A 15,662-nucleotide genomic window follows, 5' to 3' on the forward strand; every position below is an offset into this window, starting at 1 on the left:
TTTGGGATTCCTGGACTGCTTGAAAGATATCTGATAAAGAAGGACTGAAATCTTAGTCTGATGGGGTGAGGGACAAGAAATTCATGATGACCAGCTGAACAGGTGAGTAGGATCTATGCTCTTAGAAACGCTTTTAGAGTTGTTTGACATCGTATAGTGTTCGCATGAAAATGAGAACAGCAGGTATTAGTGAAGGGGGCATATATATACACTGAAGACTAAAAGGGGCGTGAATGAGTAGTGAGTGAAATTCAGATAAAATATCTCCGCTTATAGAAAAAGCATATCATTTAGTTGACACTCAATCCTTAGTTGTGCTGCAATAAACCTAGGTTCCTGGGGGACTTCCCACGATGCACTGATTGCTTCTGTTTCACTCACTGTTTGGTTACACACTTCTCTGCATTTAATCATTAATCTCTGGCTCTCTTCCATAGCATATCTTTGTCCGGTCTCCCTTCCTATAGCACCAACCGGTCATGGTAGATGGCTGCCCCTGACTCAGCCTGGTTCTGCCAGAGGTTTCTTCAGGTTAAAACTGAATTTAACTGAAATTGAGGAATAATAATAATAATAATAATAATAATAAAAATAATAATAATGGATTGCATTTATATAGCGCTTTTCGAGACCCTCAAAGCGCTTTACAATTCCACTATTCATTCACTCTCACACACTGGTGGAGGCAAGCTATAGTTGTAGCCACAGCTGCCCTAAGGCAGACTGACAGAAGCGAGGCTGCCATATCGCACCATCGGCCCCTCTGGCGATCACCAGTAGGCGGTAGGTGAAGTGTCTTGCCCAAAGACACAACGACCAAGACAGACAGAGCTGGGGATCGAACCGGCAACCTTCCGGTTACAAGATGAGCTTCCCAACCCCCTGAACCACGGTCACCCCGCAAATGAAAGCATTCACAGTCTAACAGTATGCTAAAAAACAAAACAGTTATGAGCCATAAATATGAACCAGCACATGGGACGCTGCACCAACTGATTTCTTTCTAGACTTTAGTACAGTGCGTACAAAAGAGGCATGTGTTCTTATGCCAAAAGGAATCATCTCAAGCCGATGAAACAATGAAGAAAAATAAATAAATAAAAAAAAAAAAAAATAGACACTTCTGTGATCCAGTCATGTCCGCATGCTCAACTTGCAAGGACTTTGACAAACTTATCCATCATAGATATTACACTATTGCAGACAGCGCCAGGGAGAGAAAACTGTCTGGGTAAAACTTTTCCCTTGGTGGATTGGGCCATTGCACTACCTCCCTCTACTCACTCATTTTGATGGAAGAGGAGACAAAGAGTGGCAATAACACAGTATGGGCTATGGCTATTCAACCTTTGCTAATAAGAATCAGTGGAGGAGGCAGCCCACACTTCTTTCAGCAGTGCAAAGAGTACACACATACACACACAATGCCTCAAGACTATTGTGTGCAGATAAGTTTTAGTATGATGACTTTTGCTACACTTAAGTCTAGCTACCAACAGTCCATCAGTAATCCAGTAAAACCAATCTAGAAACAGACTTTTAGAAATAATGATTTCCAAAAACACACCTTCTGTAATTTATTGCATTACCTTTTTTCAGAAGCACCACTTAGAAATATTTAAAGGAGCTATGTGTGAATGTTATAACGTTGTTGTCTTTGCCAGCATTTGTTGTACATTTAAATTGTGCATTTTAGCATTTTACTGGGCCATTCATTGTGGTGCCACTTGACTCTCCATAACATAACTAAGTATATAATGGAATGGCTGTAGCTCTGGATGTAGAGCAGAGCATCTAGTAATCGAAAGATTTGTGTTGCAATCCCTGGCTACTCCAGTCTGCATGCCAAATACCCTCGGGCAAGATACTAACCCCAAGTTGCTCTCTAGTCCATATACCATTTAATTGAGTTTGTGTCGAAAATTATTATTATCAGAATAATCAGATTTTTTTTTTCTTAGCAGAGGTAGCCTAAATCAAAGTACTGCAATGCACAGCATGCCTAACATTCATAGTTACTTATGATTGGCTAGGGAAGTAGCTCTAAATTTCTTTTAAATTGTTAGTGCAATCAATTAGAAAATTTTCAATTAGAAAACCCCTCTCGATTTAAGCAAACTCAGAACTTCCAATATGCTTACCCACTGACTTGACCTCTGGTTTCCATTCCACTCAGTTAACCTCTGGTTTAACTCAGTTTAACAAAAATATATTGTTTTTCTATTTGCTACTATTGTTATTTTTATATAATTTTTATATAATGCAAGTACGCCATTTTCGTATGGAGTACTTGCATTAAAGAAAACTTGAGTATGACATTGCTGGAAATAGCGTTATAAAAAAAAAAATGTACATAAATTTACATTTACTGCACCATATGAACTACTGCATTATTTGAATGTTAACTTCAAGGGTTAGTGGTGAGCACACACACACACACACACACACACACACACACACACACACACTCACTAAAAATACTCACTCCATCTTCACACTCAGATTTTCAGATGCAGTACTCCAAGTCTTTTCATTCCTTCAATACTAATTCCTACATTATCTAAAGTCACTACAGCAGACACGCAAAGTCAGGGGTCCTGTGACTCAGGAGCAATGTTCCCTCTAAGCTGCGCACGGCTGGCACGGTCTCTGCGCACAGAAAATCTGCGTTGCGCAAAAAAAAAAATCTAACCTGAATTGTTATGAGCGTTATGAGGGCCCTCGCACCCCCGGCGCGTCGAGCCACGGCCAACACCTAAAACCAGCACGTCCGATCTGATGTGACATTGATGGATTTCATGCATTTAACCACCAGCTAACATTTCATCTTATTCAACCAGGATTATACTCGTCCCACTAGGTGGCGCTCTAACCATTATGTACAAATGGCATAACAAACATATCCGAGCTCGAGTCTAATCATGCCTACGACCTTTGGGAGAGATTGGACATTGTGTTTTCGAGTGACAGCAGATTACTGCTTTTTGGCGAATGATTGAAACTCCACATGCCGCCATGACCACCCCGTTTCCCTGAACGTAAAAAGCTTCGCAATTTAACATCACAAAGGTCTTTAGATTCCACACAGAGGAAATCGCATCAATCTGATGAAATCCCTTGGAGGAGTTCATCAAAGAACGGTGCCTGAAAACAGGGGAAAATGTCGCCAAAATTACACATTCATTTTAAAATGGCTGACTTCCTGTTGGATTTGGGATTTTGCTCCAAGAGACTTTTTTCTACATCTTGATCTCTCCTATAAGCTTCCCAGATTTCAGACTCATACATAAAACACAGAGCAGGGGCTGATGATTTGAAAGTTTGTAGGGGGCGCTGTGGAGCCATTTTGCGCTATTCAAGGAAGGTGATCACATAACAACAAAGCCTTCGTCCCATTGGAGGTGTGGGCCAAATTTCAAGACTTTTTAAACTTTCCAAGCCCCTCAAACACCACTTTATTGTTCACGGTGAACCGCGTTGCCACCACGGTGCGCCGTTCAGTTTAAAGTCACAATTTTCTCACTGAAGCATCATGAGCAACTGATGGTGATATTCACCGCTTTTGAGGTGGCCACGATGAACCTGTGAAAATCAGTACGACAAAATGAAAGACATGACATTTCCTGTTACCACTAGGTGGCGCTCTGCGTATTACTGACAATGGGCACGTCAATCTGTTCAGGGGGGGACTGACATCATGCCTGTAAAGTCTGGTTCTGATCAGACTGGATTTCATTGAGTTATACTAATTTGTTTCTTCATGGCGTGACATCAAAGTTCGCCATTCTGCTGGGGTCACACCCTTTCGCGAAAAGTCACAGTTTTCACTGTAACCCAAGACCAACTCCTTAAGGCTTTCCTGGAGAAATTTGAGGCTGCAGATGTCACCCATCACAATACTGTACCCCAAAGTGTAAAACATGACATTTCCTGTTGCCACTAGGTGGCGCTGTCCCTGATGTCAAATATGGCAGTTGAAATATGTTCAGGGGTGGAGCCTTATCATATGTTTGGTCTTTGGTACAGATCGGACAATGTATGACCGAATGAGAGGCAATAAGATTTTCATGGCGAGTCATCAAAATTCGCCGTGGCGCCACGGCCTCACCGTATCACGAAAACTCAAAAGCTCCGCAATTTAACATGGCCCAGGTGTGTAGTTGACACTAACCAAAGATGAAGCTTATACGACCAAATCCCAAGGAGGAATTCGAAAAAGTTCGAGGCATGGAAATGGCAAAATTAGAGCCAAAATGTCACCTTCACTTCTAAATGGCGGACTTCCTGTTGGGTTTGCGTCAATGGGCCCACAGACTTTTTTGTTCGTCTTGGCATGATACACATGTGTGCCAGATTTCATACATGTAGCTCAAACCATGTGGTCGTAGGGCTGCATTTAACAAGGCATAGGTGGCGCTCTAGAGCCATTTCCCAGTGCTCATATGTAAAACCATTAAAATACAAAATTTTTCACCAGACCTGACATGTGTGCAAAATTTCATGAGTTTTTGAGCATGTTTAGGCCCTCAAAAAGGCCCTTGTTTTGCCTGAATAATAATAAGAAGAAGAAGAAACGGAGCAGATACAATAGGGCCTTCGCACTCTCAGTGCTCGGGCCCTAATAAACATTTTAAACTATTTACAGAACAATCAGCTGTTCTGCATCAAATTTGATGCCACAGAAATTATTTGTGCCACTCCAAAAAATAATTTCTGTCCACTATGAGATAAAGAAGAACAACAGCCTGATCCCTGCCTGACAACAGGAGATGTATCACTGCTGTAACACCTGTAACATTCAGCAGTCGCCTCATTGTTCTGACACACACAACAAAACTATTGACTACACTACACACTAACTACACAAGATTTGTACTAAACGTCACAAATCTCTCACATCTCAAAACACCGCCGTCACTCCTAAAACTTCCCCCTCCCTAAACCACTAAATGCCATGTTGCCATATCATTTTTTGATTGGTCGACATGGTACATTTTTCGACCAATAGGAAAGGCTGGGGTTTTTGGTTTTCTTTTTGCTCACAGGCGGAGAGAGCTTTCCAGCGTTTTCCTTATAAAACGACGTTTTTACAGTTTCTTCCCGCAATAAATATAAAAACCAAACATTGCATATATTCTTTTTATCATAACTCTGGTTTTACGTGGCCTATCAACACAATTTAAAAACTGGTATAAAGTCCACACTTTTCCCGTTAATTCTTCCGTCTGTCCTGCTCACATCTCCAATGGTTGTACACGTTGTCATTAACGTGGCTTCACTCCACATCAGCCGCTTTGCTCGCTAAAACACCGTTGTCGGCACATAAGGACGCTGTCATAGCCTGTCAGCAACGTTGATTAGCTGCGTATATACGAATGTGAATCGCATTCTTGGCTGGACTATGGGATAAGGTGACATCGTTCTGATCCCATACAGGAGCAGCCAGTCACTTACTGACTAACACTGCAAAACAGAATTGTTAATGTATTTACTTTAATTTCAATTCAGGTTAGATTTTTTTTGTGCGCAACACAGATTTTTTGTGCGCAGAGACGTGCCAGCAGTGCGCAATTGCGCACGCGCGCAGCTTAGAGGGAACATTGCTCACCAGTGTTAGCTTCATTTTGACACCAAGACTGTTTACACAGAGTTTGTAATTGCAGAGAAATACATTTATTTTGGTCATTTCCTTTTCGAGCAGGAAGGTCACCCTTCTTGTTATACCCTTTAGATGAATACAGAGTTTTTAATTAAATAATGTTCCCTTTTATAAAAAGTAGGATAATTAAAAAAAAAAAAAAACATTTATTATAGCTCTGTCACGTAGAAAAAAACGGTCTTTTTTCTGTGGTCTGTTATATAACATTAGGGGTGTTCGTGGCAATTAACTTTTTAATCGACTAAGCGGGTCAAGTAAGAAACACTTAAATATTAAGTTAAATTTGAAAACTGTTTAAATTTGAAAACTGTTTAAAAAAAATATCTCCCCATTCCACATTCCAAAATGTCATGTGACGATCTGATTGGCTTAGGAGTGATGATGTCACAAGGATCTTTGATCCTTTGAAGTTTTTCCTTAAGTAGGGGTGAGAAACAGAAATTTTTAGTTCGTTTCTTCGCAGCCTTTGTGTTAGCAGCTTTCAAACGTTCACTACAGAAAAATTTGGAAACCTCTCAGAGTCATCGGATACAAACGCCAACATGTATCCAAGATTACGGCAACCGAGACAAACAGATTTCGCCGCCTCTCCTTCCACGCGTGGCCGGCCAATTTCTCCAAATGGCCTCTTCTCCATCCAAAAGGCATTACAGGAGAGTAGAAATGAAAACAACCATCTCCAGAACAAAATTCGACAAATTGAAGAAGAAAAACTTCACCTGGAGAAGAAGTGCTTACAAATGGAAGCACAAAACAAACACCTGGAAGAAACACTACAGCGCCAGCCCGACATCAACATTATTAATGAGGGCTGGGGGATCAAGTTTGCTCAAGCCAGAGAGCAGATTGTATTCCTTATCAAAGAAAATAAGCAAAAGAGCGCTGAAGTTAAAGAAATGTCCGAGCAGCTTCAAGGCAGGAAAGCGACGATTGATAAGATAGAGTGGGATCTGCAATACATGGACCAAAACAATCGCCTGCTCCAAAGAAAGCTTGATGAAGCTGAAGAAAAAAATAAAGAAGTCCTCCAACAGAAGGAACAACAGGACACAAAGCAAAAAGACCTGCAGCGCGAACTCCAAGGCATGCAGGAAAAGTACAGAATGATGAAGGTAAGGTTGGATCAAACACTGCGCCAAAATGAAGACCTCCTTCAAGAGAAAGAGCAAAAGCAAGAAAGGCTGGCAGAAGAAAAGTGCATCGTCAAGGACTTTGAGAGTAAAAATCAAAAGTTGCAAGAATTCTGTAATGAACTGAAGGTCAAAACAAGTGAGCTGGAGGGAGAAAAGGAAACACTGGAACAACGATGCTCACACATGCAGAAAAGGATCGATCAAATGGCCAAAAACAACTCAGAGCTCATTAAGGGGATATTGTTGGAATTCAACAACTTGAAGCGGGAAAACACAGAAATGCAGGCCCAAAAGCAAAAGCAAGATAAAACACATGAAGACCTGCAGTGTACGCTCCGCGATATCCAGAAAAGAAATGAGCAGCTAGAAGGCCTGCACAAAGAAGATCAAGTGAGAAATGCAGACCTGCAGAAGGCAAAGCTGACACAGGAGGCAACATCCAAAGACCTCAAAGAAAAGCTTGAAGAAACACAAGCAACATTAGAACAGGTGGAACAAACATGCAAGAAACTTGAGAGGCAAAACACAGAAAACATCGATCAGTTGAGAACCCTCATCCTGGACAAAAAGGCGCTCGTGGAAAAGTCCATGAAAAAGAAGAAAAGATTCTTCAGCTTTTTCCGGAAGAGGGACAATACTGCTTCTTCAACTGATGTAGCCTCGTCTTGCTCCACATCTGTTCACCCCCCCAACCAGTCCCGGCAGTTGACTGTCCCCTCCTGAGCCTGGTTCTGCCGGAGGTTTCTGCCCGTTTAAAGGCAGTTTTTCCTCCCCACTGTCGCCTAGTGCTTGCTCAGAGGGGATTGTTGGGGTTTTCGCTCCTCTACCTTGTTTCTTTATTTACTTGTTAACTTTTTGTTCTTAACTTATTTAACCTTGTTTTGTTATTTACTTGTTAACTTTTTGTTCTTAACTCATTTAACCTTGTTTCGTTATTTACTTGTTAACTTTTTGTTCTTAACTCATTTAACCTTGTTTCGTTATTTACTTGTTAACTTTTTGTTCTTAACTCATTTAACCTTGTTTCGTTATTTACTTGTTAACTTTTTGTTCTTAACTCATTTAACCTTGTTTCGTTATTTACTTGTTAACTTTTTGTTCTTAACTCATTTAACCTTGTTTTGTTATTTACTTGCTTGTTTAACTTTTTTTTCAACTTATCTAACAAAATAAAACAGTTGAATTTATCCTTTGAGTATTGTTCATCTAATCTTTACAGAGTTTTTCCAAAACACTTTCAAACATTCAGATCTGTCTTTCATTTTCTTCTTGAAACCTCATGAACGGTGAACTAAAAACTCTGGAACATGGTTTGAAACACTGAAATTGTTTCAGCTGAAACTGGCAAAGTCATACGTGCGTGTGTGAGTGTCACAGGTGATATGGTGTCACTAGTCCGGTCATCATGTTCAGGCTCATTCACTCCAGAATCATTTAGGCCAAATCTTTAAAACGGTGTCATTGCACACACATTTCAATCACACAAATGCAGGATTAATCATTTGCAGTATTTTATCTGATTTATTATGGGAATGTCATGCCTGATCATTTGTACCCACAACATCAAAAATGGGGGCAAAAGGGAGGAGATCACGTTTAATCGATTAAAACACGAGGTCAGAAATATAAGTGCTGACATGAGTAGTGTCCAGTGTTGGGTAAGTTACTTTAAATTAGTAACTTAGTTACATTACTAGTTACTTCTATCAAAAGTAACTCAGTTACTTCAAGTTACTCGTTACTTTCAGAGTAACTAGTTACTAGGGAAAGTAACTTTGGTTTTACTCAGAATTCTCTTGTTAATGTGTTGCTTCCGTAACTGGATACCCAGCAAGATTGCCAGTCTTCTAGCTTGCTTACTTGCCACAAGTGCACTGTGCCACCTACCAATAGAAAGGAAAAAATAATGTGCACATTTCCACGAGAGAAATCCCACACCTGATTCTATCCTAGCCTGCTTTTTACATCCAACACAAAAACTGCAGTCGTGGTGCTTTCGATTGTACTCAGAACTCGGAAATTCTGCCTTCTGAATAGGAAGATGTAGGTAACACCAGACTGAAGATAAGCTGCATACAGGGCTGGACTGGGACAAAAAAATCGTCCCGGGCATTTTAACTCATGAAGCCTTTGAATGAAAACAAACGCTGTTGTGACAGTGATGTACACTGTTCTGATGGTATATATGTATCAATCTATCAATTGTTTGTTGCAAGACTCAGATAATTATTTTTTTAAAAGTGAGACATTTTAAATGAGAATAAGAAAGTATTTCCTTGTGCCCCCCTCTCCCTGTTAATGCCCTACCTGCCCCCCTGGCAACACTTTGCTAGACCCGCCCCTGCACAGTTACCAGCTGTCAGCTACTTAGAAAAGGATCCTGGTGTTATTTGTCTCTCAGAAACAGTTCATAACTTCCCTTCAACTCATTCATGTTAACTAAAAGGTAAACCTGTTTCTCCATCACAGCTCTGATGATTCAGTAAGGACATCTCCTGGTTTCATCTGCATGTTTCCCTCTCATCACATAACCAAACCGATATCATGACCAGCAGGTTTACAGCTGTGGCTCCAGCAAACATCAGCTGATACTAGAAATTAATATTAAATAAATTCTAACAACAGCTGATCAAGCTTAAAAGTGCTGCTGTTGTTTAGCGCGACATCCGCTGGTTTCCTCTTTCTGGCGCAAAGTGGGCGATAAATAAACAAGAGAGAAAAGCCGATCAGCTGATCATTGATCAGTTTCATGACTGAAGTAGAAACAGGAGAGGGAGGGGAGAGAATGAGAGAAGAAGAGGCAGCTGTGCAGCAAAGACACAGAATAACTCCAGCTTTGTGTCTTTTTCATTGTAGCTGAAGTCCGGGACAAACTGTTCCTTTTCACCTCAATACGAAACGCGTAATATTTTCTCTGAATACGAGACGATTCCGTTTTTTACGGGATGGTTGGCAACTCTAATAATTAACCTTATGAACAAAATAAAGTTCAACATCAGTAACCAAAGCAGACGTGTTGCCAGACCACCAACCTCTGACTCTCTCCCCCACCGATGTAGGAGCGGTGCTGAGCAGGATCAATGTCCACAAGGCTGCAGGTCCCGATGGCATCCCCGGGCGTGTTCTCAGAGCGTGTCCTGGGGAGCTTGCAGGAGTGCTGACAGACATATTCAATCTGTCCTTGGCCCACGCTGTGGTACCGGCCTGCTTCAAATCCACCTCCATTGTCCCGATACCCAAAAACTCCAACCCATCTAGCCTCAATGACTACCGCCCAGTAGCACTCACCCCCATCATCACTAAGTGTTTAGAGCAGCTGGTCCTAGCACACTTCAAATCCTGTCTCCCCCCCACCCTGGACCCCCACCAATTCGCATACCGCCAGAACAGGAGCACAGAGGATGCAGTCTCCATCGCACTGCACTCTGTCCTCTCACACCTGGACAACAACAACACCTACGCCAGAATGCTGTTTATAGACTTCAGTTCAGCATTCAATACAACCCTCCCCTCACAACTCATCAGGAAACTGACAGACCTGGGCATCAGTTCCCTCATGTGCAAATGGTTACTGGACTTCCTGACCAACCACCCCCAACATGTCCGGCTGGATAACTGCTGCTCATCTACAATCACGATGAACACCGGTGTACCACAAGGCTGTGTGATGAGCCCTTTCCTCTACTCCCTCTTCACCCACGACTGCAGACCTGCTGATGGTTCCAACACCATCATTAAGTTTGCAGATGACACCACAGTGATTGGCCTCATCAGTGACAACGATGAGGCCGCCTACAGGGAGGAGGTGGATCGTCTGGCTGAGTGGTGCGACAGAAAGACCAAGGAGAAGACCAAGGAGCTCATCGTGGACTACAGGAGGAATGCTGACCCACATCCACCCATCCACATTAAGGGGACGGCTGTGGAGCGTGTGAGCAGCTTCAAGTTCCTGGGAGTCCACATCTCTGAGGATCTCACCTGGACGACCAACTGCTCCAGTTGGGAGCAGTTGGTATAAGCTTACCAGGTTTCAGACTCATACATAAAACACAGAGCAGGGGCTGATGATTTGAAATTTTGTAGGGGGCGCTGTTGAGCCAATTTGGGCTATTCAAGCAAAATGATCACATAACACCAAAACCTTCATCACTTTGAAGCTGTGGGCCAAATTTCAAGACTTTTTAAACTTTCCAAGCCCCTGAAAAGCAACTTCATTGTTCATGGTGAACCGCGTTGCCATCAGGGTGCGCCATTCAGTTTAAACTCACAATTTTCGCACTGAAGCATCATGAAGGACTGATGGTGATATTCACCGCTTTTGAGATGGCCACGATGAACCTGTGAAAATCAGTACAACAAAATGAAAGACATGACATTTCCTGTTGCCACTAGGTGGCGCTCTGCGTATTCCTGACAATGGACACATCAATCTGTTCAGGGCGGGTCTGACATCATGCCTGTAAAGTCTGGTTCTGATCAGACTGGATTTCATTGAGTTACACTTATTTGTTTCTCCATGGCGAGACATCAAAGTTCGCCATGCTGCTGGGGTCACACCCTTTCGCGAAAAGTCACAGTTTTCACTGTAACCCAAGACCAACTCCTTAAGGCTTTCCTGGAGAAATTTGAGGCTGCAGATGTCACCCATCACTGTACTGTACCCCAAAGTGTAAAACATGACATTTCCTGTTCCCACTAGGTGGCGCTGTCCTTGATGTCAAATATGGTAGTTGAAATATGTTCAGGGCTGGAGCCTTATCATATGTGTGCTCTTTGGTCCAGATCGGACAATGTATGACAGAATAAGAGGCAATAAGATTTTCATGGCAAGTCATCGAAATTCGCCGCGGCGCCACCGCCTCACCGTATTGTGAAAACTCAAAAGCTCCGCAATTTAACATGGCCGGTGTGTAGTTGACACTGACCAAAGATGAAGCTTATACGACCAAATCCCAAGGAGGAGTTCGAAAAAGTTCGAGGCATGGAAATGGCAAAATTAGAGCCAAAATCTCACCTTCACTTCTAAATGGCGGACTTCCTGTTGGGTTTGCGTCAATGGGCCCACAGACTTTTTTGTTCGTCTTGGCATGATACACATGTGTGCCAGATTTCATACATGTAGCTCAAACCATGTGGTCGTAGGGCTGCATTTAACAAGGCATAGGTGGCGCTCTAGAGCCATTTCCCAGTGCTCATATGTAAAACCATTAAAATACAATATTTTTCACCAGACCTGGCATGTGTGCAAATTTTCATGAGTTTTTGAGCATGTTTAGGCCCTCAAAAAGGCCCTTGTTTTGCCTGAATAATAATAAGAAGAAGAAGAAACGGAGCAGATACAATAGGGCCTTCGCACTCTCAGTGCTCGGGCCCTAATAATAAACAGAGCAGATACAATAGGGCCTTCGCACTCTCAGTGCTCGGGCCCTAATAAACATTTCAAACTATTTACAGAACAATCAGCTGTTCTGCATCAAATCTGATGCCACACAAATTATTTGTGCCACTCCAAAAAATAATTTCTGTCCACTATGAGATAAAGAAGAACAACAGCCTGATCCCTGCCTGACAACAGGAGATGTATCACTGCTGTAACACCTGTAACATTCAGCAGTCGCCTCATTGTTCTGACACACACAACAAAACTATTGACTACACTACACACTAACTACACAAGATTTGTACTAAACGTCGCAAATCTCTCACATCTCAAAACACCGCCGTCACTCCTAAAACTTCCCCCTCCCTAAACCACTAAATGCCATGTTGCCATATCATTTTTTGATTGGTCGACATGGTACATTTTTCGACCAATAGGAAAGGCTGGGGTTTTTGGTTTTCTTTTTGCTCACAGGCGGAGAGAGCTTTCCAGCGTTTTCCTTATAAAACGACGTTTTTACAGTTTCTTCCCGCAATAAATATAAAAACCAAACATTGCATATATTCTTTTTATCATAACTCTGGTTTTACGTGGCCTATCAACACAATTTAAAAACTGGTATAAAGTCCACACTTTTCCCGTTAATTCTTCCGTCTGTCCTGCTCACATCTCCAATGGTTGTACACGTTGTCATTAACGTGGCTTCACTCCACATCAGCCGCTTTGCTCGCTAAAACACCGTTGTCGGCACATAAGGACGCTGTCATAGCCTATCAGCAACGTTGATTAGCTGCGTATATACGAATGTGAATCGCATTCTTGGCTGGACTATGGAATAAGGTGACATCGTTCTGATCCCATACAGGAGCAGCCAGTCACTTACTGACTAACACTGCAAAACAGAATTGTTAATGTATTTACTTTAATTTCAATTCAGGTTAGATTTTTTTTGTGCCCAACACAGATTTTTTGTGCGCAGAGATCGTGCCAGCAGTGCGCAATTGCGCACGCGCGCAGCTTAGAGGGAACATTGCTCACCAGTGTTAGTCTTGGTGTCAAAATGAAGCTGTTTACACAGAGTTTGTAATTGCAGAGAAATACATTTATTTTGGTCATTTCCTTTTCGAGCAGGAAGGTCACCCTTCTTGTTATACCCTTCAGATGAATACAGAGTTTTTAATTAAATACATATTCTTTAAATAATGTTCCCTTTTATAAAAAGTAGGATAATTAAAAAAAAAAAAAAACATTTATTATAGCTCTGTCACGTAGAAAAAAAACTGTCTTTTTTCTGTGGTCTGTTATATAACATTAGGGGTGTTCGTGGCAATTAACTTTTTAATCGACTAAGCGGGTCAAGTAAGAAACACTTAAATATTAAGTTAAATTTGAAAACTGTTTAAATTTGAAAACTGTTTAAAAAAAAATATCTCCCCATTCCACATTCCAAAATGTCATGTGACGATCTGATTGGCTTAGGAGTGATGATGTCACAAGGATCTTTGATCCTTTGAAGTTTTTCCTTAAGTAGGGGTGAGAAACAGAAATTTTTAGTTCGTTTCTTCGCAGCCTTTGTGTTAGCAGCTTTCAAACGTTCACTACAGAAAAATTTGGAAACCTCTCAGAGTCATCGGATACAAACGCCAACATGTATCCAAGATTACGGCAACCGAGACAAACAGATTTCGCCGCCTCTCCTTCCACGCGTGGCCGGCCAATTTCTCCAAATGGCCTCTTCTCCATCCAAAAGGCATTACAGGAGAGTAGAAATGAAAACAACCATCTCCAGAACAAAATTCGACAAATTGAAGAAGAAAAACTTCACCTGGAGAAGAAGTGCTTACAAATGGAAGCACAAAACAAACACCTGGAAGAAACACTACAGCGCCAGCCCGACATCAACATTATTAATGAGGGCTGGGGGATCAAGTTTGCTCAAGCCAGAGAGCAGATTGTATTCCTTATCAAAGAAAATAAGCAAAAGAGCGCTGAAGTTAAAGAAATGTCCGAGCAGCTTCAAGGCAGGAAAGCGACGATTGATAAGATAGAGTGGGATCTGCAATACATGGACCAAAACAATCGCCTGCTCCAAAGAAAGCTTGATGAAGCTGAAGAAAAAAATAAAGAAGTCCTCCAACAGAAGGAACAACAGGACACAAAGCAAAAAGACCTGCAGCGCGAACTCCAAGGCATGCAGGAAAAGTACAGAATGATGAAGGTAAGGTTGGATCAAACACTGCGCCAAAATGAAGACCTCCTTCAAGAGAAAGAGCAAAAGCAAGAAAGGCTGGCAGAAGAAAAGTGCATCGTCAAGGACTTTGAGAGTAAAAATCAAAAGTTGCAAGAATTCTGTAATGAACTGAAGGTCAAAACAAGTGAGCTGGAGGGAGAAAAGGAAACACTGGAACAACGATGCTCACACATGCAGAAAAGGATCGATCACATGGCCAAAAACAACTCAGAGCTCATTAAGGGGATATTGTTGGAATTCAACAACTTGAAGCGGGAAAACACAGAAATGCAGGCCCAAAAGCAAAAGCAAGATAAAACACATGAAGACCTGCAGTGTACGCTCCGCGATATCCAGAAAAGAAATGAGCAGCTAGAAGGCCTGCACAAAGAAGATCAAGTGAGAAATGCAGACCTGCAGAAGGCAAAGCTGACACAGGAGGCAACATCCAAAGACCTCAAAGAAAAGCTTGAAGAAACACAAGCAACATTAGAACAGGTGGAACAAACATGCAAGAAACTTGAGAGGCAAAACACAGAAAACATCGATCAGTTGAGAACCCTCATCCTGGACAAAAAGGCGCTCGTGGAAAAGTCCATGAAAAAGAAGAAAAGATTCTTCAGCTTTTTCCGGAAGAGGGACAATACTGCTTCTTCAACTGATGTAGCCTCGTCTTGCTCCACATCTGTTCACCCCCCCAACCAGTCCCGGCAGTTGACTGTCCCCTCCTGAGCCTGGTTCTGCCGGAGGTTTCTGCCCGTTTAAAGGCAGTTTTTCCTCCCCACTGTCGCCTAGTGCTTGCTCAGAGGGGATTGTTGGGGTTTTCGCTCCTCTACCTTGTTTCTTTATTTACTTGTTAACTTTTTGTTCTTAACTTATTTAACCTTGTTTTGTTATTTACTTGTTAACTTTTTGTTCTTAACTCATTTAACCTTGTTTCGTTATTTACTTGTTAACTTTTTGTTCTTAACTCATTTAACCTTGTTTCGTTATTTACTTGTTAACTTTTTGTTCTTAACTCATTTAACCTTGTTTCGTTATTTACTTGTTAACTTTTTGTTCTTAACTCATTTAACCTTGTTTTGTTATTTACTTGCTTGTTTAACTTTTTTTTCAACTTATCTAACAAAATAAAACAGTTGAATTTATCCTTTGAGTATTGTTCATCTAATCTTTACAGAGTTTTTCCAAAACACTTTCAAACATTCAGATCTGTCTTTCATTTTCTTCTTGAAACCTCATGAACGGTGAACTAAAAAC

The 15,662-nt window shown here is 41.6% G+C and overlaps 3 protein-coding genes across 3 annotated transcripts in view; 2 read left to right on the forward strand and 1 right to left on the reverse strand.

Moving 5' to 3' along the window:
• Nucleotides 1-15,662, reverse strand: part of nlk2 (nemo-like kinase, type 2) — a 93,088-nt gene that overhangs the window by 49,600 nt on the left and 27,826 nt on the right. The window lies entirely within an intron of this gene.
• Nucleotides 6,034-7,708, forward strand: LOC146374291 (uncharacterized). Its single transcript, XM_084951764.1, has one exon. The coding sequence runs from the start codon at nt 6,202-6,204 to the stop codon at nt 7,513-7,515; it is 1,314 nt and encodes a 437-aa protein (XP_084807890.1). The 5' UTR covers nt 6,034-6,201; the 3' UTR covers nt 7,516-7,708.
• LOC146374292 (uncharacterized) lies at nt 13,653-15,325 on the forward strand. Its single transcript, XM_084951763.1, has one exon. It carries the CDS (start codon nt 13,821-13,823, stop codon nt 15,132-15,134), a length of 1,314 nt encoding a protein of 437 aa, XP_084807889.1. The 5' UTR covers nt 13,653-13,820; the 3' UTR covers nt 15,135-15,325.

Source organism: Perissodus microlepis, chromosome 14, assembly GCF_051167445.1.
Source record: "Perissodus microlepis isolate ML-2025 ecotype Zambia chromosome 14, ASM5116744v1, whole genome shotgun sequence".
Classification (NCBI taxonomy): Eukaryota; Metazoa; Chordata; class Actinopteri; order Cichliformes; family Cichlidae; genus Perissodus; species Perissodus microlepis.